A 24,698-nucleotide genomic window follows, 5' to 3' on the forward strand; every position below is an offset into this window, starting at 1 on the left:
TCAAGATTACTAACATCTAAGATCTAGAGCACAAAATGTTTTTAAATTTCCTTTCAAAATCACAATCCTCATTTTGTTATAAAACATGCCTTCAGATATTTGTTTAAAAATATTTACATAGAGAAGAGAGATCAAACAAGACAGCTTTTGATTACTGTAAGATTCTGACTCACTCAGGTTCTTCTAAGAGTTATCTTGAACATGCCATTTAGAAGTGCTTGTTTGAATGATTTAATCTTAATCTTATGTTTATAAGTATAAATACAAATAAATAGCATAGAGTATGAAAGAACACAGGAAAAATTGTTGGTTTTATTGGTATCACAGTGGTTTTAATACAAGCTAAACACAAACACAATTGTTAGATATTCAGTCACTTATCCTTCAAAACAATATGCCAAGATCAAACTTGAAGCATTTAAAAAGTGAAAATGTATAAAATATCTTCCTTAATAAACTCTAAGTACTCCATATATAAATGCAAAAATTTGAACTTGTCAATAATCACATCAAATGCTGAGCTACCGACTGAGCAGTAAAAAAACAATTTCTGATTTTAAAGTTAAATATCTATAGGTAAAAGCATGCAATTTCCCACGTCTACTATCTTTGTATTCTGCACAGAGTTCCAAGGCAAAGGTTGCTTCTGGCTTTATGGATTACCAGAGATGAAGACCTGTGTGGCTGACTTATCACAGGCCGTTTAGTCTTCTTTCCTGGTAGATCCTTAGCTTCTTTGGGAGGAGGCATATGAATTGGTTTCCAGGGAATTGGATTATAAAAGGCTGGCTCTGGATAAGAATTTCCACTGTAAAAACCTAAAATCATTTAAAAAATCAGAACAAAACAAAACAAGAAAAAAAACTTGAGATCAAAGAAACTAGTTATTTTTAAATTCCTAAAAAATGTTAAAATATCAAAAGGTCAAAAATATCAACTGATAAGCCAATTTGACTCATTGAAAAGGAACTCCTGAATACTTTCAAACACGTAATAGTTCACAAATACAGTAAAGATTGCAGTAAAAATTAACATGTAAATGATAGAAATTCTAACAGTCCAAAGAAATGTTAATGTTATAATCTACATGAAAGCTCATATAAAAAATGTTACTAAGAATTTGTTTAGAACCCTTAAATTGAACAAAATCTTAATTTTCTTAACTAAATCTGGAAAATCATTGACTATATACTAGTTTCTCCTAGTCACACACTGAAAAATTCACTTTGCATAGGTAGCTACAGTGAGTCAAGATTCTTATTCAGAATCACTGAAATTCTAAATTACCGGCACTCAAATTACTAAGATTTCATAATATCATTGTAATTTTGATTGCTAATTATGGAATGTGCTCCTGGTAGAATGTATATGAAGTGTTTAGTGAGTTGTGATGTCCAATATCTAATAATTCTGAAGGAGGAACATTTTGCGAATAATAGGCAAATCCTCCAGTCACTATATGCACATAAACTCCTTTATGCCATAATTTGTAAAAATGATTCAGGCAAAGAATAGAGACTTAAGAGCATTTGCAGACAACCATGATGCTTATTAGAATAAAACTCATTAAATGTAAAGAAGTAAGATATAAGAATTCATTATTTTAGCAATTAACTTCTAGTCAATATGTATAGTCCCTCTGAAGTTTTATCTTAACTACCCAATCGTTTGGTTAAAACCACTGCTTACTGCATTTTTTTCAAAGGAGAAAGAAAGAAAATGGAGCAGCCAATGCTCAGTAGCTGTGGGGGCTGACCTCTGTGACATGCAGGAGGCCTAAAGCCTGACAGCAGGAATGTGTCATTCAGACACTGGCAGCCCACTTTGCCTGCACAGATATGTCAACACACACTTCACCAAGATGGTCAAAACAAAGTCTGGAATATGTTCTATTGTGTGAACAAAACAGAATGGGAGTATTTTTAATAATAAATCACTTAAACAAGTGAAGGCAGCTGTCAGCAAGGTATGAGCTTCCAACATGAAGCACAAAGGAAAACATGCAGCACCGTTTATAATCGGACCGGCCGGTTTTGCGGCTGGCTCGTGTGGTGCCTCGTATTCCACCCTGCAAAAAGAATGTGTCAGACACTGGGAGCTCTGCCTCGGAGAGGGTTAGAAGGGGAGGAAAAATCACCCCTTAAATATGTCCCACTTAAGGCTTTAAAATCCAAAGAATATAAGAAAATATAACTAGTTTCTTAATGTTAGAAATCTTACTTTGCAGGTTTGCAACTATTGCCTTTCAAATATATCTAATTTATAGAGAATGACAATAAATTTGTAGTATCTCCATAGGAACATAGTATATTATAATATAATCTTCCAGAAAATAGTGATTTGAAAGAAAAATGATTTTTACACATTTCTATTTCTGTCAAGAGAAGGCATAATGTATAATATTCATTTCTGAAAGCCATATTTATGTAAGCCACATAACATAAAAACCAACCTGTAAGTTTTCCATTGGCATAACCGTAGCTTTTTGCAGCTGGACAAGGTTTATTTTTTGCATTTTCCAACCATTCCTTAAACTTTTTTTCTGCTATTTCTTTTTTTTCCTGTAATTCAGCTTGACGTTGTTTTTCTTTTTCCTTAAAATGACAAGACCAAAGAATCCCCAGGGATATTCTGTAACTAAAAGTTCTACTGACTTTTCCCCAGCAGCTCCCCACCCCAGTGGCTTACTGATGATAATTACTGAATCATATTTCTCTAATTTGAGAGCAAATTTTAACATGATCAGGGATGTGATATGAAGGTGGCTGCCTCTGTACAAGACATCAAACCGAAGAAGAAAACAGCAATTTGCTGTTTTAAAACAGAATAGTAATTTACAATAATGTAATAAAAAGTACCACCGAAATTTAGCATTAACAGTGATAAAAAGTTTGAACCTAACTGTAAAAATATCAACAGGCTTGCTTATAGACATTTCTCAACCTAAGAAAACCACAAGTGCATAATCATTTCTGAAGCTTCAGCATAGTATAATAAGTAGAGACAGCTTCACGTGTTTTACGCTGAGACAGTGCCAACTTCCTGTTAGGAACTACTCAGGGCGTACAGCTGGTGCATACGAACACCGAGGCTGTCTTCTAACTGCGCACTTTCAATACCTTTTCTTTCTTCTTCTTCTCACATTCTTCAGCATTTTTCTTCTTTAACCATTCTTGATATTTTTCTTTTGCTTTTTCTTGCAAATGTTCTTTCTCCAGTTCCTTTGCTGCTTTTTCCTCCATTTCTTTATTAATTTTTTGTTCCCTTTCTTTTCTTTTCTTAAATAAAAATAAAGGAATTTGAAGGAGTGTTATCTACAGTAATCTTCTAAACTTCAGTTATTTCTTAAAATAGGCGGAACCACAGCAGTTGACACAGTATGGTTTGTGAAAACATGTAACACGCCTGCAATTACCTGGTCAATTTTAGGCTACCAACTCGGCTCTAAGATTCGCAGGGCAATAATAAATACCTTATTCACCAACGTCTACTCAGAGCCTGAGACAGTGCTGAGTAAACAGCAGGTGCCCAATAAAGACTTGAATAAATTAGTGAAGAGAAATTACAACCTGTTATCCTGAATCTGTGTTTCTTAATGGATGTTTATCCTCTAAAATAGGAGCCATATATGTACACATTTCTTGGAAGGTCTGACAATATGAATACTTGGATAAATCTTTACCATCAGTGAGTTACAGAGGACAAATAAGTAACATTTTGGCCCACTGGCTATTGCTATAAGGGCACATACAGACAGATTTTTAGTTATGTAATTCTTTTAAGTCTTACACAGAGCACAGGTTGGCAAACTATGGCCTTCAGGCCAAATATGGTCCACCTACCACCTGTCACCTGTATTTTTAAATAAAGTTTTATTGAAATGTGGCCACACCCATTTATTCTCATATTTATTGTCTATGGCTGCTTTTGCACCACAACAGCAAAGTTGAATAGTTGCAACACAGGTTGTATGGCCTGCAAAGCCCAAAATATTATCTGGCCCTTTACAGAAAAGAATTTGACACAGACTATAACTCAATGTTTTTTCCTTCCTCATTCAAAAGATAACCTACTAACATAGCTAAATTCTAAACGGATGGCGTGGCTAGCTCTCTGTAGTAAAGGTTTAGAAAATAACCTACAAGGCATAAATTGTATGCAATACAAATGCCATATACATCACCCATCATGAAGCAAAGACATATGAGCCAAGAAAATCAATTCTTCCCTTGAAACCATCTTCTAGAATATTTTAATATAAGTGATTCAATTAACACCCAAGTAAAACACATCAGTTACCTACAATATATGTTCAGTGCTGTGCAGGAAAGGCAGGACTTAAAAAAAAATCAAAGCTCAAGTCATTCCCCAAGTTGCTATACAGTATTTCCTTCTTGTTGGGCAGCCAATAGCTGCAAAAAGGAATCCTTTCTGAGAACTCAATATCCACTGATTTTTAACCATTTTGCACTGTCAGAAAATCTACAAGGTTAAAAGGATGTTGGAGCATATCTCAATTAATCTCTGCCTGACTCATGAGTCTCCTCCATGACCTCATTAACAAGGAGTCATCCAGTCCCTCCATTGTTTTCAATTATAACAGCTAACATTTATGCAGTGCTAACTCTGCCTATTACTATTCTATACATTTTATACACATGCACTGTCAATTAATTTTTATAACCACAATATTAGGTAGGTACTCTTATGATCTCATCTTACAAATGAGGACACTAAGGGACAAAGATGCTAAGTAACTCGCCTAAGGTCACAGAGATGGTAACTGGCAGATTACTACTGAATTGAGAGATGTTAAAAACACTTTTATGCCAATAATTTCAATTTAAATAAAATGTCAGAATTGCTTAAATATGACACTGTCCAATACTGATTCAGGAAGAAATCAGTATTTGAGTAACATTAAGGAAGAAGTAACACCATTTACTAAAAAATTATTTTAGAAAACAGAAATACGTAAAGGGAACATATCCAAGTTCATTTTAAGAGCCCAATATTATTCAGATATCAAAACCAGACATAGAAATTATGAGATAACATCAGAAATATGACAAGATAACTATTTTCATCTTTGAAAACATGAACTACTTGGAGGTACAATTAACAGAAGGTGAGTAACACCCTGTACGCTAGAAACTAAAATACATTACTCAGAGAAATTAAAGATGGTCTCAATAAGTAGAAAGAAAAGTTATGTTTACTGATTTAATATTTGATACTATTAAGATGGCAATTTTCTCCAAAAGGATCTATATATTTAATACAGTCCCAACAGTGTCAGGCACTATTCAAGAAAGCATGACTAGGAAAGTTGATAAGATGATTCTAAATTGCATATGGAAAGATGCAGAAAAACTAAAACAGAAGAAAAAAGAAGAAAGGATGGAGGATTTATACTGCCTGATTAAAAGAATTACACATTCAAGAATTATAAAACTATAGTAACAGGCTAGTGTGGTCCTGGCACAGAATATAGATCAACAGGACAGAAGAGAGTCCAGAAATAAACTCACATATGTGAGTCAACTGATTTCAAACAAGAATATCAAGGTAACTGAATAAGAAAAATATTACCTTTTCAACAGTGTTGCAACAACTGGATATCCATATACACAAAAAAATGAGCCTTGACTCTTAACTCTAACCATACATTAAAATTAATTCAAAATACACATACAGGTAAAAGCTAAAGTTACAGAACTTCTAAAAGAAAACAAAGAAAAATATTTTTACATCCTTGGCATTTTTAAAACAGGCCAACACTCCCACAAACTATAAAAGAAAAAATTTAAATATGAAACTTGATCAAACTTTAAAACTTTTGCTCTTTAAAAATTACCATTAAAATAAATGGGAGGGAATATTTGAAACACATATATGTGACAGGACTCAAAACTTAGTAAGACACACAATCCTTCCACAAAATGGGCAAAAACTTAAGGACAAAACAAGAAATATAGAAATGGTAGAGAATGCTATGGACTGAATTGTGACCTCACCCCCAATTTCTATGTTGAATCCCTAATCCTCAATGTGACTATATTGGGAGATAAAACCTTTAAGAAGTAATTCGTCCACTGAGGTTGTAAGTTCATGGGATTGGTGTCCTTATATGAGGAGAGACACACATCAGGGATGCCCATGCAAAGAGGAAAGGCCGTGTGAGGGTAGGAAGAGAGAGTGTACATCTGCAAGCCAAAGAGAGAGGCCTTAGAAACAACCAAACCTTGCTGACATCTTCATTTTGGACTTTGAGACTCCAAAACTCTAAGGAAATAAATTTCTGTTGTTTCATACCCAGCCTGTGGTATTTTGTTATGGCAGCCCTAGCAGACTAACACAGTGTATAAGCTTATGAAAAGATGGTAAATATCAAAGGATCTCAGGGAAATGAAAATCAAATGACAGTGACGTATCACTACACACTGACTGAAAAATGACTTAAAATCCAACAGATTGACAATGTAAGGTTTGGCAGGGATGTGATGCAATGGGAATTTTCATACAATAGTGGTGGGAATGTAAAATGATACAAGCACTTTTAAAAAGTTTGGCAATTTCTTATAAAGTTAAACATATACTTACTACACAACCCAGCAATTCAGTTCCTAGGCATTTACCCAATAGAAATGAAAAGAAATGCCTACAGAAAGACTAGTATATAAGTTGTCATAGAATTTTATTCATAATACCCCTAATCAGAAAAAACCCAATTGTACATAAACTAGTGCATGGATAAATGATCTGTGGTATTCCATAGAACAGAATACTACTTAGCAATAAAAAGGAACTATCTTAATACATGAAATAGGGAATTTTAAAAACTGAAGAATACATATTCCATGATTCCGTTTATATAAAACTCTAGAAAAGGCAAATCTAATCTACAAGGGCAGAAAGCAGACGAATGGCTTCCTTGGAGCTGGGGCTCATTGGGGTGGGGAGCAGGAAATGTCCTGTATCTTGACTGTGCTGCTGGTTATGCAGGAACATGTTCATCAAACTTCAAATAGGTATATTCTGTTGTATATAAATTATAGCTCAAAAAAGTTGATTTTATAACATCAGACACGCTCTCCATAGGATTTAAACTAGAGAAGAGAGAATGGAATGCCTTTGGTTAGCAAAAGGAGAGCAGAGCCTGCACTCAGGGAAGTGCTGAGAGAGTAGCCAGCCACTAAGTGGCTTCAGGTTTTCTGGCATTCCAGTTCCATACCGCACAGAGCACAACAATAAATCTTCCCTCTGTGAAGATGGTGCCCTGAGAGAATCTTTGTTTCTTCAAACTAAAGGAAACTAACAAAACAACTGGCTATGGTTTCTGAGTTTCTACTCTGGTTCCTCACTAGTACCCGGCACAGTAGAAGTGTAGAACACATGAAGGATACACTGATGACAGTGTTACCAGTCATATGCTTTGTTGACCCAAGTTTATTTTTTACATTAAAGAAAATCAGTTCCATGCTTTGAAAATTAAAAATATCTTTATGTTTAAATAAGTTTTATAAACAATAAAGGTAAAGACCCTTTTCCAAAATATGTGATAACACATGCAAAAAACAAATCTAAAAAACAAAGTAGTATGGCGACACAAATATAAGGGTACCAGATGAGATAAGCCAACTTATTTGAAACAGATTTAACAATTTACAGCCATAGTATAAGAAACTAGCTTTGCTAATGGATACATAAATCCTTTTTGTCTGATTTTTTGATAGAACACAGTGAAATGACTTAGAGAAAATAAGGCCACAGATACAGCTAAAATGTGAATGAAGCTGGAGGCAGCGGAGGACCACACACCATGAAATGTAAACAGAGGAGAAAAAAGCTAGATGCCAGACAGAAAGAGAAGAACCAGGAAAGCAGTCTTTACATACAGAGGTAAATGTAACTAAGACTGAAATAAGAAATCTGATAGGTTTTAAAGAAGAAAAAAATTGAGTAATCAATTATTTCTTAACATGCACAAGACTCCTACAGAATAAGTAAACTTAATTTCTCATGGTTCCTTTGTGAACTACTCTCAACCTTGTGGAATCCTGCTTTCAATAATTAATGATTGATGTCAGGGCATGCCATTTCCCCCCAAAAGAAAAAAATTTTCTCAAATAATTGGATTAGATCTACTGCCACTAATTAAAACAGAGAATATATCATTTCTCAGTAGTATCTTACATTCTTAGACAAACAACAACTATGTTTGATTGGCATGGTAAAATGAGCTTAATGGAGTTAGAAGATAAGAAAAGCTTTTAGAGGAGAGAGCATGCTATTATTATGTACATGTAAAACTATTTTATTTTTCAGTTATTTCAAACAAGTATCACCCAAAGCTTGGTAATGGTCACAGACACTTTATTTTTATTTTGGCATTGATTCACAAAGAACTCTTTCTTGTTGAATTATGGGAGGATACTAAATTAATAATAGTAACAATGATAATAATAATAATATACTTCTGAAGTAAAGAACAAATTATGGTTATAGCACACATATGTCTTGCTAATGTCCATCTTACAATACCTGGAAGAAGAAAGCTATGTCATCTTCAATTTATTGAAATGATTTACTAGGCACTCTTACTAATATCACTGGGCATTAAATATAATAGTTAAGTATAAAAATTTAGAATTTAAAATTTTGTCCTACAATTTAAATTTTGACTAAATTCATAAAATTGGATTATAATAAAAAACAGTATCATTCTAAATATGTAAAAATCATTACAGATAACAAACTGACAAGTATTTTAAAATTTTTAAATTTGTGATCTAATACAAGAATATGTTAAAAAGCTTCTGCACAGCAAAAGAAACCATCAATAAAATGACAAGGGAGCCCACTGTATGGGAGAACATATTTGCCAGTGATACATCTGCTAAGGGGTTAATTTCCAAAATATATAAAGAACTCATACAACTTAACAAAAGGAAGGCAAACAATCCAATTAAAAAATGGGCAAAGAGCCCAGCCAGCATGGCTCAGTGGTTGACCATAGACCTATGATCCCAGGAGATCTCGGTTTGACTCCTGGTCTGGGCACATGGCGGGCGGGGTGGGCTCGATTCCCAGCAGGGGGCATGCAGGAGGCAGAAGATCAATCACCTTCTCATCACTGATGTATCTATCTCTCTCTCTCTCCCTCTCCCTGAAATCAATAAAAATATATTATATTTTTAAATGGGCAAAGGACCTAAATAGACCCTTCTCCAAAGAGGACATACAGATGGCTAAGAGACATATGAAAAAATGCTCAAAGTCACTAATCATCAGAGATATAAATTAAAACAACGAGGTATCACCTCACACCTGTCAGAATGGCTCCCTCAACAAATCGAAAACAACAAGTGCTAGCCAGGATGTGGAGAAAAAGGAACCCTGGTACACTGCTGGTGGGAATGCAGACTGGTGCAGCCACTGTGGAAAACAGTATGGAGTTTCCTCAAAAAATTAAAAATGGAGCTGCCATTTGATCCAGTGATCCCACTTCTAGGAATATGTCCTAAAAATCCTGAAACATCATTCAGAAAGAACATATGCACCCCTATGTTCATAGCAGCATTATTTATAATAACTAACATCTGGAAACAGCCCAAGTGCTCATCAGTAGATGAGTGGATAAAAAAGCTGTGATACATTTACACCATGGAATACTATGCAGCTGTAAAAAAGAAGGATCTCTTACCCTTTGAGACAGCATGGAGGGTCCTGAAGAGTATAATGCTAAGTGAAATAAGCCAGGCAGAGAAAGACAAGTATCACATGGTCTCACTTATATGTGGAATCTAATGAACAAAATAAACTGATGAACAAAATAGGTCCAGAGACACAGAAGCATGGAACAGACTGATGAATCTCAGAGGGCAGGCAGGGGAGTGGGGAGGAGGTGGGAGTGGGAAGAGATTAACCAAAGGATTTATATGCATATATGCATAAGCCATGGACACAGACAATAGTGTGGTGAAGGCCGGGGGTGGGGGTGGGGGTGGGGGATAGGTGCAGGGTGAAGGGGGTCAATGGTGAAAAAAGAGAGGGATATCTATAATTCAACAATAAAGATACATTTTATAAAAAGAATACATTAAAATTGAAAGGAATACCATTCATTCATTCATTCCAACAACAAAACGTTATTGTATTATAAAGCATTGTATTAAATATTATAATGAATTTAAAATATAAAAATTAATTCCTATCCTTAAGTCTTAAAATGACAAGGAAAGATATGTGCACAATACAAAACAGCAACAAAATATATACATAATACAAGGTAATACATTTGAACAAGGATTCAGGAAGGAAGGAGTTTCTAGCATGTGATCAGCGAACGCCTCCTATAGGAGGAAATGCTTTGAGTTGGATAATAAAAGGTAAGGTGAAGGATCTAATGAGATTCCAGGCTGATAAAATAACATACAAAAAAATAAGGAAGTGAGAACAGAACAAAATGTTCTTAAAATTTCTCATGAACACATATCCCTGGGGCCTGGACAGTACCATCCAAAGCTCAAAATTTCTTTGAAATCTACTGTTTATCTTAAAAAGCATGTAAAATTTATGTTCTCCTCCATTAAATATCTGTGCTAGCTTTAACATAAAAATAACATTTTTCCTCTCAAAATTTTCCAGTAAAACTAATACTCCAAGAAGATGGGCCATGAGTATCCCATGTGTACTCCCAAAAGAACGCCAGCAAAAATCAACAGCACAGAATAAAGGAACCACAGGTAGAAGACATGGACGGAGGGCAGAGAGCCCGGCTAGAATTGTTAAAATGTTATCCAGAAGACACCGAGGAATCATGAAAAATATATTTTGAATTGGGAAATGACATTGGACTGTTTCAGCAAGATTAGTCTGGCAAGAACACAGAGGATGGATCCATCCATTCAACAAATACCTTGGGGCATCTATTAAGTGTCAGATGCTGATCTAGCTGCTGGAGAACTGAACAAAAAAAGCAAAAATTGATGCCCTTATGGAGCTTACATTCCAGTATGGGAAAACAAACAAACCAAACAAGTTGAAAGATGTAATGAGACCAGACAGGAAGAGATCACAACAGGAGAGTGGTGATTACAAAGGAAAGAAAGGGATGCAGCTGAATTCTGATTATGCCGAGGTGACAGATAACAGTGCAAATAACAGTAATCGAGAAGTTAGGAGAAGTTCTATCGAGAGAATGGGCAAAAATGGGCTGTTTTAGATGTGCAGGCTCAGAGGTGGCAGCCAACCTTAAAGGTGGGAATCCAAGACTCCAGAAGTCAGGCGTAGAAGGTACAGGCCTCATGATTACCTGTAGTCAGATACAAGTGGAAGCCACAAGAGAGGAAAGGAAGACGAGCAGAGAGCAAAGGGCAGAAGACAGAAACTCCATAAATGTTCATGAGGGTAGAAAAAATACATCAGGCCAGGAAAGAAAGAATCTAAGAGAAAACAAGAAAAATCCAGGTAATGAGGAGTAAAAGGGAGAACACTTTGTGAAAGAGATGTCAGTGTGTGTATATGCGCATTTTTTTCTCCTTACCTGTTCATTCTTTTTCTGAACCCATTCCTTGTGCTTTTCTTCAGCAATTATCTTTCTTTTTTCACGTTCTTCCTTTTCTTTTCTTTTTTCTAGCTCCTGATTTAATTCCTGTGAATTTTATTCAAACAAAAGGCAACATTTAACAGAAGTACTCAAATCACATATTTTTTAAAAAGCTGAGGTTAACCAAATTAAACAAGAACATAGTTTCCTTTATAGAAAATATACCATTGGTAACAATAACTTACTTAAGTAACTAGACTATGATGAAAAGAAAGCATTGGTAAAAAGTATAAGTCATTTTTCAGAAATGCAAATAATTGCTTGGCAGCAAAACACTAGTTTCTTAGACTAAACTTCAGCTAAATTACCCTCATTGAAATCAACTTTCCCACACATAAATTCTGGCATCACTGTACACTCTTGGCAGAAGCTCAAGGGAATTGCAACTTTTTTTACAGTTATAAAAAGCTTCCAGATTCTTGAGGAAGATAAAGGATAGGAATTAAATAATCCCTAAATTTAAAATTTTAATTCAGAGTCATACCAAAGAAGAGATGTACAGAAACCATTCAATTTTCTTTAGGGAAAAAAAATAAATCCAGATTTTTCTTCACTTATTTTATATCTGCTGGAGTGTAAAACAAAACCACATTCATATCCCATAGGCCTTGCTGTCACTGGAATCTACACGTTTGGGCATTTCCTCAGGAGAAAGAATGTGGAAGGTATGGCCAAATAAAACTACAAGCTCAATGCCACCACTCTGTCACTCATCGGTTAAATTACTGCATTAGTTGAAAATGCTGTTCAAACTGGACTCCTAGGATTCTACTACCATAATTACTAGTTATTTCTCTTCTCTCTCCTTAGATACTAATAATCCGGTACTTCTACATATCTTCCCCTGGACCTCACTCCTCCTTCCCTCCCCTCCCTTTCCCAAAGACCTACCAACCTGAGCATGGTTGGTAGTGGAAAGGACAACTTTTCAATTCTCAGATACTCCTGGTGTGTTAATGAAATGAAGATAAAACTTGACACCAAGAAAATATCTTTTGCACTTTACAACAAGTGACACACAGGATACCTGTGGTCCAGGCCCCCTCATCCCAAAATTCCGCTGCACAGAAAATAACTGCCCTTACTCATTCATGAAGTCTTCCAACCTTTAAGCATTATACTCCCCACCAGCCTGAGCAAAGAGCCATCTTGGTTTTAACATTTTTCATTACCTCTGCAGCTGCTCTTCCTTGATTATTTGCTTAATACTTTTTTTACGGAGTGCCTACTACAAAGATAGCATGAACTGAGACACGGGGATGAAATTCCAGAAGCCTCTGATCTAATCTGCTTCTACACACACAGAAGAATTCAGTGCTACATTGTGAAGTATTACGTATAATATCAGCTAAGAAAAGGGAAAAGAAGGGAAGGGAGGGTGAGAAGAGAAACAGTGTGGACAAGGGTGGTCAACAAGGAGAAAAATGAGCACCGTGAGAGGAACAGTGAGCAAAGGGCTTGACTAGAAAGGAGAGATTGGGGGCGATGGGCTGGTGTGGTAATGAGGTGGAAAAGGGACTTTTGAGACAGGCAGAGTAAAGGAACACTATGAAGCAGGAACACATGGCACAGGGATGCTTTAGAACTCAATGATAAAGGTCCAAGACTGCATGAAAGGGACCAGAGCTACTGTGAGGGAGACTGGCTAGGAGGTTGCCACAATATATGAGTTGTAAGGGGAAGAAGGTCTGGACTTGTGCCAGGAAACAAAAAGGAGGAATACATGTACGTATGTGTGTGTGTGCATGTGTATGCACACGTGCACGACAGGCTAGATACAGATCTAACAATCATAGATCCAAAATTTCCCTATACAGTCCTCAATTTTATTTTCAAGAAAAGTCATCATTTAAATAGACAACTAAAGATATGACTGATTACACTTATGTAACCTTTTAACATTCTTCATATAATTAAACTCAAAAATCAGAAAAAGAAATCAGACTTTGTGTTCCTATTTTATGGCTCACAAATTTTAGTTCATGTTGACATAAGAGTTAAAGATAAAGGAAGGGTCAAAAGCATGTAGAAAATACTACCACTGACCCAGACAGTGCTCTAATCTCAGGATGTCTGTTCAAGTAATTTGCCACCCCAGAATATACATCACATTCCGAGACCTCACCCTCCCTTTCCAAGGCTGGCCCTCTCAGCATTTCCCACCCTGAATGCCTCCATCTGTTCGCCACCAAGGCAAGCCTCTTCCGACACAGCTGGAGCCTTCTCTCACAAGGCCCCTATGTCGTCTTCTGGTACACCACTGAATTTCAACAGGATTACAGCTATTTTCCCACAGAGAAAACACTTGATTATAGAAAACCAAAATCCAAAGAGGATCCAAAACAGCACTTTTATTTCAATAGCTTTTGTCAACTTTCAAAGAACGGTGTTTACCACTGGAGGTAACAATCACAAAAACTGAGAGTTTTGAGTTTTACCAACTCTATATCCTGCCCTATTCCTTCATTAAGGGCTGATGAATGAAATGGCCAAAGGCAAGATGATGGGGGGGAAAAGCACTTGGATTATTCACAAACTAGGTAATTTCTATAATTTAGAACAGATTGTACTAAAATGTTAAAGCAAGTAAAAAAATTAGAATTAACAAAGGCCACAGAGAATTCAGGGCAGTCTGTTAAAGCATTATTTTTAATAACAAAAATTTAAATAAAATTTATATGACCTACAAGTCTTTCATAATACTAACATTCAACATTTACCATATTTATCATTTTAATGTAATTAAAAATTTTAAACACTTTATAAGGGGGTAATTTTGATGAATTAAAATAAATTCTTAACTCAATCTTATAGAGATGTCTGAAACAAGCCTAAATTCCTATTACTGAAATCAAATTTATGAGAAGGGGTGAATTTTTAATGACCAACTATCCTTTAGATTTTCCTTTAAGTTTTTAAGAAAGAAAATAAGAAAGCCAGGAGTGCAAAATTAAACACTAAGTCTGACCCATTTACTTCTAAAATACATCTTGGTATTATGGAAAAAACACTTATTAAATTGGAAGTCAAAAAACTAGGATCCAATTCCAGCTTAGCCACTAACTGAAAACCTTGGCAAAGTTACTTTCTGGCCCTCATGTTTATTAGGAATCTGAGATGAATTGTTCCTTATGGTTAAAATTCTGTACTTCTAATGATACTATTTATAAACAAATTACAGAATGCAATAAATAAGGACAAAAAATAAAGAAAGCCTAGCTTATAAAGTAAAACAAAGAGAAAGGCATGAAAAGAATGGGAATGCCGCAGCAGCTCAAAACAGCTTGTAAAAGTGAGGAGTTGGCCTGCAAGTCATATCACTGGCATGACTAACACAATGAGATTCATGCTAAAATACTTTAATTGCTTCAGAGTTAAGTAATGATGCAGAAGTTATGATATAAGAAATGTCACACTACTAAATACATAAAATGGTTTTAATCTTTAAATGAATTATATTCTGCTACAAGTTTAATCACTGTGGTAAGGACTTTATATCCATTATTTTAGTCTGCTCTCAAAACAAATCTTTAGTAGTTTATTATCTCCTTTAACACAAAATAACAATTAACTTTCACTGAATGCTTCCTATATAGTGAGCTGTTTCCTGATGCTCACTTAGTCCCCACAACACAACGAAGTAAATACTGTTCCCCACTTTCACTGGTGAAGAAATCAAGGTGGAAAGAGGTTAAGGATTTGCCCAAGGTTCAAGTTTTGAATCCAAGAAGTATGGCTCAAGCATTTACATTTTTAACCACTCTACTACTGTTGCCTCTCTAACATTTGGCTTACAGATGAAGAGACTGAGGCTCAGAGAAGTTCAGTAATTTTCTCAAGGCCACAGAGTTAGAATGGCAAGGCTAAAATTTCAACCTTGTTCTCTGTCACTCCAAAGCCCAGGCTCCCTTTATGAATTTAATTTATTTTACTGTATGCTAACTCTAAAAATGAACTGAAGTGACCTTCCTTTTCTTAATGTCACAAGTGACTTCTAGTAAGGCTAGAGATAAACATCATAAACTGAACTCCACTTTCCACTGACTCACTAGATCAGTGTTTTCTAAACTGTGACTCTAAAACCAGTTTAATGGGTTATGACCGCCTTTAAAAAAAAAAATACCAGATTTTGCAAAAATTAAGATATTATTTCAAATATGTGTGTGAGACAGAGAGAGAGAAAGAGAGGCATGAAGCAAAGTAGATTTCTCACCATGGACAAGTATTTTGAAAGCTACGGAACCAAGTAATGGAGGGTCTGGGGTCTCAATAATACAAACTAAGTCTGAAAATAAGTGAAAAAGCTTTAGTGAGGCTGTGAATAGCATATCAATAGCAATTAAACACCACCAGCCATCTTTATACTTTGTCTCATTTAATCCCCGTAAAGCTCCTGTGACACATACATGGTTTTATCCTTACTATACAAATGAGAAAACTGAATGGAGCATCAAGTTTAAATAAGCCTGCCTTATATCAAACCTTAGGGTCTTTCTCAGACTCCGTGACCTTCCAAGAGGAAACAAATATTACTGTGCACTTTTCCAGGAATATATCTTGTACTTTAGAATACCCAGTATCAGGCAATAGGGAAACAGCAGAAGGTATTGGTTTCTATAGTCATTTAAATCATGCCAAGCCTACTGAATATGGGACTGGCTACCTGGCTAGTAACCCATTACAGAAATAACAACTGGTTTCAAAACTGATACGGAAAATTTATTCCAAAGATGAGGGAGGGCAAAGTTTTAGTTCCAAGAATTTTTATGACAACATGACTTAATAAACTTAAATATCCAACAATAGTGAACCCATTAACTATATTCTAATATATATTTAATACATTTTAAATGTATTTTAATAATCTTAGCCAGCCATTTAAAAATGACACTGTAAAAATATTTAATGGCCCTGGCCAGTGTTGCTCCGTGGTTAGAGCATTGGCCCGCGCACCCAAGGGTCCTGGGTTCAATTCCTGGTCAAGGGCATGTACCTGGGTTGCAGGTTCAATCCCCCTCCTCCAGTCAGGGTGCGCGTGGTAGGAAACCAATGGATATGTTTCTCTTTCTTTCTTTCTCTCCCCGGTCTTTTAAAAAAAAAAATGCAAAAAATATCCTCAGGTGAGGATTAACAACAACAAAAAATATATTTAATGATACAAAAATATATTAATAAATGTAACTAGTAGAAAAAAAGCAGGTTACAAAAGAGTTTGGTCCTATTTCATTAAAAACATGAAGTATCCCTCACCACTCAAAACTATTTGTTTTCTATATTTGGAAAGGGAGACTTAAGATAATGAGTCTAGGTATGCGGGATGCCAAACTATCCAATCTATGTGGCTGCTAGGTTCTAAAGAGCAAATAGTAAGAGTTTAAAGAATGAGGGATTCTTGTGAAAATGTATCTCAAACTATTATTTGAGCCTGGAGAGTGAGAGTTCAGAAAGAAAATTATAAACAGAAATATGCACAAGCAAGGCAGGGAAGCACAGAGAAACTGAAAAACCCCAAAAGTCCAGCAGATTCCAATCTCCCAGCACAAACTCACTCTAGGGCACATGCTTTGAGTAGCATGTGGGTAGATTCCTATCTATTTCAATTTTTGTTTCTCTCCTTTCTTAAAAATTTTACCAAGTATATGCAGTTGAATTTGCTTCAGTAAAATGCACCTATGGTGAAGCTCCTTTGTATGTGTCTGTATATATACACTTGTACATGTTTATTTTTTTAATTTACATGGAAGAAAATCTGGAAGGCTACACACCTTAATATTAACAGTGGTTATCTTCAAGTAGTGAGATTAAAGATGACTTTAATTTTCTTAATTATGCTTAGCTGTATTTTCCAAATGTCCTTATAATGACAATGTATTATTTCTACAATAAGAGTTACCGACACAAACAAATGCAAAAACTTTGTTTTGAGGGATAATATTAACATTTAATGGCCACGGCAGCTCTACTCTGAGCTCAGGGATTAAATAAAGAGAACGCTGTCTAGTTTTACCTCTAGAGCTTTGTGCTGCAGACGGTCACGTTCTTCTTTTTCTTTGCCAACAAACCACACTTCCCATGGTGTCAGGCTGCTCTCTGGTAAGCGCACCTGTTTCTGTTCTTCTTGGTTATCTTTGGACTCAACCACACTACTGCAAAAGACAGGACACTACAGCACTTGTACTCTTTGGCCTAACAGTCAAAATCACTTAGCTGCACAGTAAAAGCATAATGTTATAATATAGTTACAATACTGTGATTTTTATAAGTAAATATATATGAATTACATATAAATGTGCACTTGAAAAACCACAAAAAGGAACTCCAGTATTTGAATTAGTTTACCCATCAAACTGCCTTTGAATGCCTTTATCTTCTAAAATCACATTATTTTAAAAACCTATTGGGATAACACACACCCAGTTCATTTGCTTCAATGACAACAATATCTTATTCTTAAAAATCTCATATATGGACAACTAATTACAACACACGATCCTCAGCACTTCCCGGAGCAGACTTTTCCCTTCTCCTCCCTAAATAGTTAACAGAAAAGAATACATGTATATATGTAAAATATGTATATATAAGGCAAATGTGTTAACAATTAGGGATTATGGATGAAGGGTGAACAGAAATTCTTTAAATGCTCAATTTTTCTCTAAGTATAAAATTGTTTTGAAATAAAAAGTTACGTAAAAGGATTCGGCCATTGTATTCTTTAACACTCTGGTTGACGCCCTCTTGCCAATTATCAGACAGGGTGTGCATGACGACTCTCCAGTTTTGTTACCCCCACCATGCTCACCATCTCCACCATGTACCTCTCTCATTGTCTTTTCTGGGGATGGGGAAAGAGAAGGGGGGAGGGGAAATACAAGTAAATAAAGAACACAGGGGTTTGGCCAAATACACAAGCTTCTTAAAACAGGAAAAGCCAATCAGCACCCACGGAAAGAAAGGCTGTTCAGAACCCAAGGCGGCTCTAGAGACTCGATTATACAGACTCAGTTCCTCTTCTTTCCTACTTCAGCAACTAACTGCCTAACCGGCTGCAATGCACACCTTTTTCTACTTCATAGCTTCAGTTGTTTGTTTTGTTCTGCTGCTATTCCTCATTTCACCCGTGGGCCGATGGAATTTTTTGCTAGAAGGAAAGAGATACTGGATGTGTTATTTCTTATAAGCATCTTTCCTTCTCAGTCTTGAGGACAACCTCACCTGCATTAGTTTCAACTATCGCTACATGCTGACAATGTGCACAACAGTCATTCCAGACCAGATCTCTCTCCAGTGCTCCAGGCCTTTATTTCCAAACATCTGACAGAGACTCCACTTAAATATCAAACTCAATCAGTCCCAAACAAGTCTAATCACCTTCCACCATGCACCCACTACCCTCTCTCCACACCAAGAAAAATTTTGCTCTTCTTCTAAACCACCCCAGTGAAGGGTACCGCCATCTACCCAGGGAGCCAAGCCAGGAGCCCGGACCTTTGACTTCCTCCTCCCTGTCCGCATCTGATCCCCTCCCCCACACTCATAACCACTAGCCACGTCTACCCCACTTCTTTCCGTTTACTCAAGCCATTCTCCTCTCCTCCAACCTTACGGCCAATGTCTGGACATAACTGGCCTTTCTCCCTTTTTCAACTCATCCTCCGCCCTGCTGCCACATTCATCCTTCAAATGCATCAATCTACCGTGTCACCACCCATCTCAAAGTTCTTCAGTGGCTCCTCTGCCCACAAGATGAAACAGAAACTCCCGACCCATGAATGGGCCCTTGCCTATTTTTCAGCCTCTTCTTTCACCAATGGCTGATCCAGACTCTGCATTTCAGTCTTGTTTGAACTTAGGCAGACTGATGAATGTGCCATGTCCTTGGTGCCCTGCAGCTTTGCCTAAAACTCTGAAGTCCTCTCCTCCACCTCCGCACATGGCCAAAGTAAGGGCTTACGTACAGGAGTAAAACATTTGAGGTGAATCCCTACTTGCTTCTTCTTAGTGTAATTTTTAAACCTCTTTAAGCCTCCACTTCTCATCTGTAAGATGGAGATAACAGCAGTGGCTACCTCAGTTACTGCTGGGTGAGACAGTCCATGCTAAAACACTGAGTACAGTTCCCAGCACGCAGTAAACATCTGGTACATGTCATTTAGAAGTAGGAGGAGGAGGAGCATGGCTAATTCCTACTCTCCCTTCAAGATGCAACTCAGGCATTATCTTGTTGCCTCATACTGAAACTCTCTGCAAAAAATCTGGACTAAGCACCTTGGGCTTTCTGTCACTTGTCCATCTCTGCCATAGGCTGTGAATTCCTAACATGTCTTAACCCATTCTTTATTTCAAGAGTCTACCTTAGGGCCTAGAATATAGTAGGCTCCTAAGAAATGTTTGTTGAGAGAAGAAATTAGTGAGATCAATGTTTTTTGGAAAACGACACTTTAAAATATTAAATTTCTTGCCTTAACATTTTTAATAAATGTGTTCAAAATGTTTGGCATATACACAATAGCTCTATCCATAATCAAGAGAGGCTTGATAAGCAGCTGTTTATGACCAAAACATTTATTAAGACATGGGTTTCCTAATGGATAGAGTGATATAAAAACCAGGATAAAGCTCAATAAACAGCAGGCCCAAAACATATTATAAAAGACTCCAGGAAAATACTTCTCATTATCTTGTCTGAAGTCAACTGTGAGCTTTACCTCAGTCCACTGGAAGGTCAACGTATCCTCTAAGCATGGCCCTATTTACACCTAACATACCGTGAGTTCACATCCATCATGTGCAGCTGATGCCTGAGTCTAGCTCAAAAAAGCCTTACCCTATAAGTTTTACAGTCAGATCACCGTAGCAGGTGAAGGATGGGAAAAGGTATCAAGTCCCAGGCAGCTCTACGTTTACTCCCTGGTCCACAGAGAAGATATTCATGACCCAGAACTATGGCTGGACTATGACTCACGATGCCTGCTCTCACCCCATCACCCCCAAACTATCCAGGGCACCAACTTAAGGTTAGAAGTAGGGAGAAGAGATGAGGAAATTTTTTCAACATTTATCCTTCCTGAAAAGAAGTGCTAGGTTGTCTGAAGCATTTGAAAACAATCACAGCATCTATCTGTTCTCCAGTAAGTGGGAAATAACCATGCAGTCAGCACACATTTACTGAGCACCGAAATAAGCATCTCACACGTGCCACATACGAGGCCTGACAACTCCTGTGTTCTTTCCAGACCACGTCCCACCCATTCCTTTGAATCACAGGGAATGAACTGTGGTAAGGAAGGCAGCCTTAGCCCTAGAATGCCACCAGCTCATTCAGGCTTTGGCTAAGGGGTGACATAAATCTGTCCAGCTCCTCTAGTAAGCTACATCTGGTCAGGGCTTTGGAAAGGTCTCAGTAGCTGAGCTGTGGTTTTGACCCCCAGCAGCCCTTAGGCTGCTAAGCTGTGCCTACATTGTCTTGTTGATTAGGCTCAGAAAGTATTTTCCAAAGCCTTTAAATTTATTTTAAAAATCTCTGGAACCAACTCAGTGCAGAAGAATCCTTACAAAGGCCCACATGAAAATGAATTCCGGAACGTCTCATTCTACCATTAGTTCTACCATCAGGTTGATCAAAGGCTGCTTCTTGTTGCTACAACCAGTCTGGACAAGTGGCTTAATGGTTCCTCTTACTGATCTCCATTCCCACCAATGTACTTCTCATTCTTAAGAGTCTCACTGCTGTAACTGTGTATCAGAGTCACTTCATGTGGTTCCCTGTTCTATGCCCTCTGGTTATGAATGCCGTATATGAAGGGGACTATCGTGCTGATTAAACATAAAGCATGGGTCTTCTGGTCTGTGTTTCTTAGATCTCCTGTACACCTTACACAGATGGACAATCAGAAACTTGTAAATGTTTTCTGAACATGACAAAATGAGCCTGCCCCAGACTGGACGTGCACCACTATGCCTGCCTCAGAAAAATATATTCAGGGATAGGCCCCTTGCTCCTATTCCCATATATCCAGTAACAGGCATCTAGAACAAGGGAGAGAGAACACAATCACTACAGCTTGGTGCAAGGCCCACCCAGCTCTGCAAATAACCGGGTGTATGCCTTTGAATCAGACTTATTGGTATTCTGAGCCAGTTTTATTATCTGTAAAATGAGCAACCTGATCTAGGCTTAAATTCCATGAGAGCAGAGGCCATGCTTTATCTCGTTTATAGTCCTCCGGGATGCAGGCTGACGTGTGACACAAACTAAATGTTTGCCGAAAGCATAACTGCAGAAACAAACAAGTTACGGTGCTTTTAATAATCTCTTCGGTTCTGACAGTCTCTAATTCAACGACTTCTATTCCGCTGCTCAGTGCTCAGACCTGACCCAACGTGGTCTCTGGATGACGAGGTTGACACTGTTAACCTCTCTGCTTCATCTCCTTATTTGTGACATAAAAACCATGCTGCTCATGACAATCTACTTCACTGGCAATCAGATTTTTTTTAAAAATTTTTTCCAAAATAACTACAGGTACTACTGAGGTGCCGTAGGGTTTGGACAAGCGCTCCGGTGCCCACAATAAGACTTCTGAGTATTCATACAGCTCCTGAAACGGTGGCAAAATGCTGTGTTTGAGACTTGGGTACGTTTTTCTGGGGGGGTGACACTGTAGCCATCATCATGTTCTCTGTGTGAAAGGGGATTAGGAATCATAGAAAATGTGAGGTCGTTTGTAAGAACTGGCCCAGGACTCTGCAAAAAAAAAAAAAAAAAAAGGCGCCCCCTCCCCCCCCATGAGGGTGCCCCCAGCCTCGGGGCGGAAGAGGCGAGGGCGTCGGGCCTGCGGGGTCCTGGGCGCGGCTTTACCTGGCGCACGCCTGCGGCTGCACTCCTCCCGGGCTCGGCCCCGGGGCCGCCGAGTCGTGCGCATCCTCGGACACTTCCCCTTCGTCCTCCCCGTCCGCGTCGGCGTCGTCAACCCGGAAGCTCTGGTGGTGGAGGGGCGACAGCAGCGACCTGGTGGAATTGCTGCAGCTCACCGGCGGGGACGGCGACCACGCCGCCACCGCCTTCGGCCCCGGCCCGCGGTCGTCCGCCGTGAGGACGGAGAAGGTGCCCGAGGAAGGCCGAGACCCGGGCGTGCCGTCAGCCGGGAGCCGGGCGTCGGAAAGGGCCCAGGCAGCCCCCCACCGCCCCGCCGCCCACATCGGGCCCGCCAGGTTCAAACCGGCCGAACGGCGGCGGCGGCGACGTGCTCTCCCAGCAGCCCCCGCGCGCGCCGCGCCTGGCCAATCCGGGCAGGAGCAGACCCCGCGTTGCCGTGGCGACGCGTGGCCTCGGCGCCGGCTTTGTGCGGCCTGCGGAGCGCGGCTTCCTGCGCCCGGGGCCGCCCTGGGCTGGCCCTTCCTCCCGCGGCCCGCGGCCGGGTCGACTGCGCTTCCGCCCGGGGGCCAGGGCCGGCCGGCTCCCCGCGGGCACCTCCGGGGGCCTGACCTTTGTCGGCGCTCGCGTCGCAGGTCACTTTTCACGTGAACCGGGCTGCACTTTTCAAGTAGGAGGCAGAAGCCCAAACTAGCCCCGTATCCTTGCCAGGCCAGGAGCATAAGCCTCAGTCGTGGTTTCTTTCCATACAAGGCCGTGCTTTATCCGGGCAGGGGGCCTTCATCCAGCTGCACGCGGGCTCAGGAATGCACTCTTTAGGGTAATTTTTTGCATTTTGGTTAGCATCCCCTCTGCCTGCCGATCCGTGTGAATTCGGGCCTCCGAGCCCCCCGTGCGCTGGGCCCTGTGCCGGGCACTGGCTGCACGAGTCAGATAAACCTGCTTACAAGTGCCTCGGGCCCCTGTGGCGAAAACCGTGCCACTATTCTGTGGTGCATTTTATGAGGAAAGAGAAAATGGAGGGCCTCCGAAAGAACACTCTTAGGGACTGGGGACGGGAATGGCAGCAGCAAGAGGGAGGGGACAGCAGTAAATCTTCCCGCTGGCAACCATGCGCACGTCTCAGTCCACTGGTGAGGCGCACTGCTCGGGAAACATCACGGAGCGAGACTCACGGTGGCCGGAACAGCACACCCGCGATTCGTGACCGCCCAAAGAAGGGCACCGTCTGGGATGACATGGAGATCTGCAGCGTCTGACAGAGGAGAACTGGAAACGGCGGAACAGCAGCGCCACGGGCAGTTCAGGAGGCAGCGGCTGCAATTAGTAAAATGTGACACGGCTAAACTGTTTCAGTGGATGCTAATTTTGTTTCATTCTTCAGCAAAAACAATAAAAGTGCAAAAGAAAATAGGAGCAACTTAAATAAGGGATAAAATGAACCAAGGAATAAAACTTCACGGAGTTTTCATTCTCTACCCCAATTACCCAATATTGGCATATTTGTTTAAAACCTTTTATGAGAACATCTCTACGATCAATAACAGCATCATCCAAAGGCCCGGGGCCACGGTGGGGCTTCAGGAGGAGGTCAACTTGAAAAGCTATTCACAACAGACATGATCCGACATAACTGAAGCCCAGTAGAAAATCCCATTTTAGTATGAAAGGGACCTGGGTTAGAATCAGTGGTTTCCTCTTACTAGGTTTCAGGTTTCCTTAAACAAGTTGCTTAGCCTTTCCAAGTCCTTATTCCTCTACACAATAAGGACGCAATCTACCTCCCCCTTATATTAATCCCCAAAGCTGCTAGCATAGGACCTGACGGAGAAAATGGTAGATGGTCAGTTATGTCCCTTAAGCTCCAAGGTTTTTCCACTTTCATCTCTTGGGATGGGGATCTAAAAAGCCATATACTTCTCTGCCTCCTGAAAATGTTTTACTCAACAAATTATGCCCTTTCCTTGATGCCTCAGAATCGTGGTAATGACCAGCTGTGGCATTACGCTGTTGCAGCACTGGAGCTACGAGGCAAGAGCCGCATGGCGCTGGTGCCTGGACATCATCGAGCCCTGTGGTCTCCTCTCTCAGTGCCTTTTCATTACCGGGACTGAGAAGCCGTAATCAAGTTTTGTAGAATTATATATAAATGTATAAATAAGCTCAAAAGATGGCCTCTCCCCTTATGTTTTAGGGTATTGACTTAGCATC

At 39.0% G+C, this 24,698-nt stretch overlaps 1 protein-coding gene across 2 annotated transcripts; it reads right to left on the reverse strand.

Moving 5' to 3' along the window:
• Positions 1 to 284: 284 nt before the first annotated feature.
• On the reverse strand, positions 285 to 22,813 carry CCDC34 (coiled-coil domain containing 34). 2 transcript variants are annotated; one of them, XM_087821793.1, is made up of 6 exons: positions 22,473 to 22,813; positions 17,619 to 17,754; positions 11,549 to 11,656; positions 3,120 to 3,278; positions 2,453 to 2,594; positions 285 to 818 (listed from the first exon to the last, which is right to left on the reverse strand). In XM_087821793.1, the coding sequence occupies exons 1-6, from the start codon at positions 22,811 to 22,813 to the stop codon at positions 604 to 606; spliced, it is 1,101 nt and encodes a 366-aa protein (XP_087677919.1). In that variant the 3' UTR covers positions 285 to 603. The 2 variants fall into 2 exon arrangements, with proteins under 2 accessions (XP_087677919.1, XP_016061606.2); XM_016206120.2 differs by having other exon boundaries at positions 17,619 to 17,757.
• Between the last annotated feature and the right edge of the window lie 1,885 nt (positions 22,814 to 24,698).

Source organism: Miniopterus natalensis, chromosome 11 (assembly GCF_054644295.1).
Source record: "Miniopterus natalensis isolate mMinNat1 chromosome 11, mMinNat1.hap1, whole genome shotgun sequence".
In the NCBI taxonomy this organism is placed as follows: Eukaryota; Metazoa; Chordata; class Mammalia; order Chiroptera; family Miniopteridae; genus Miniopterus; species Miniopterus natalensis.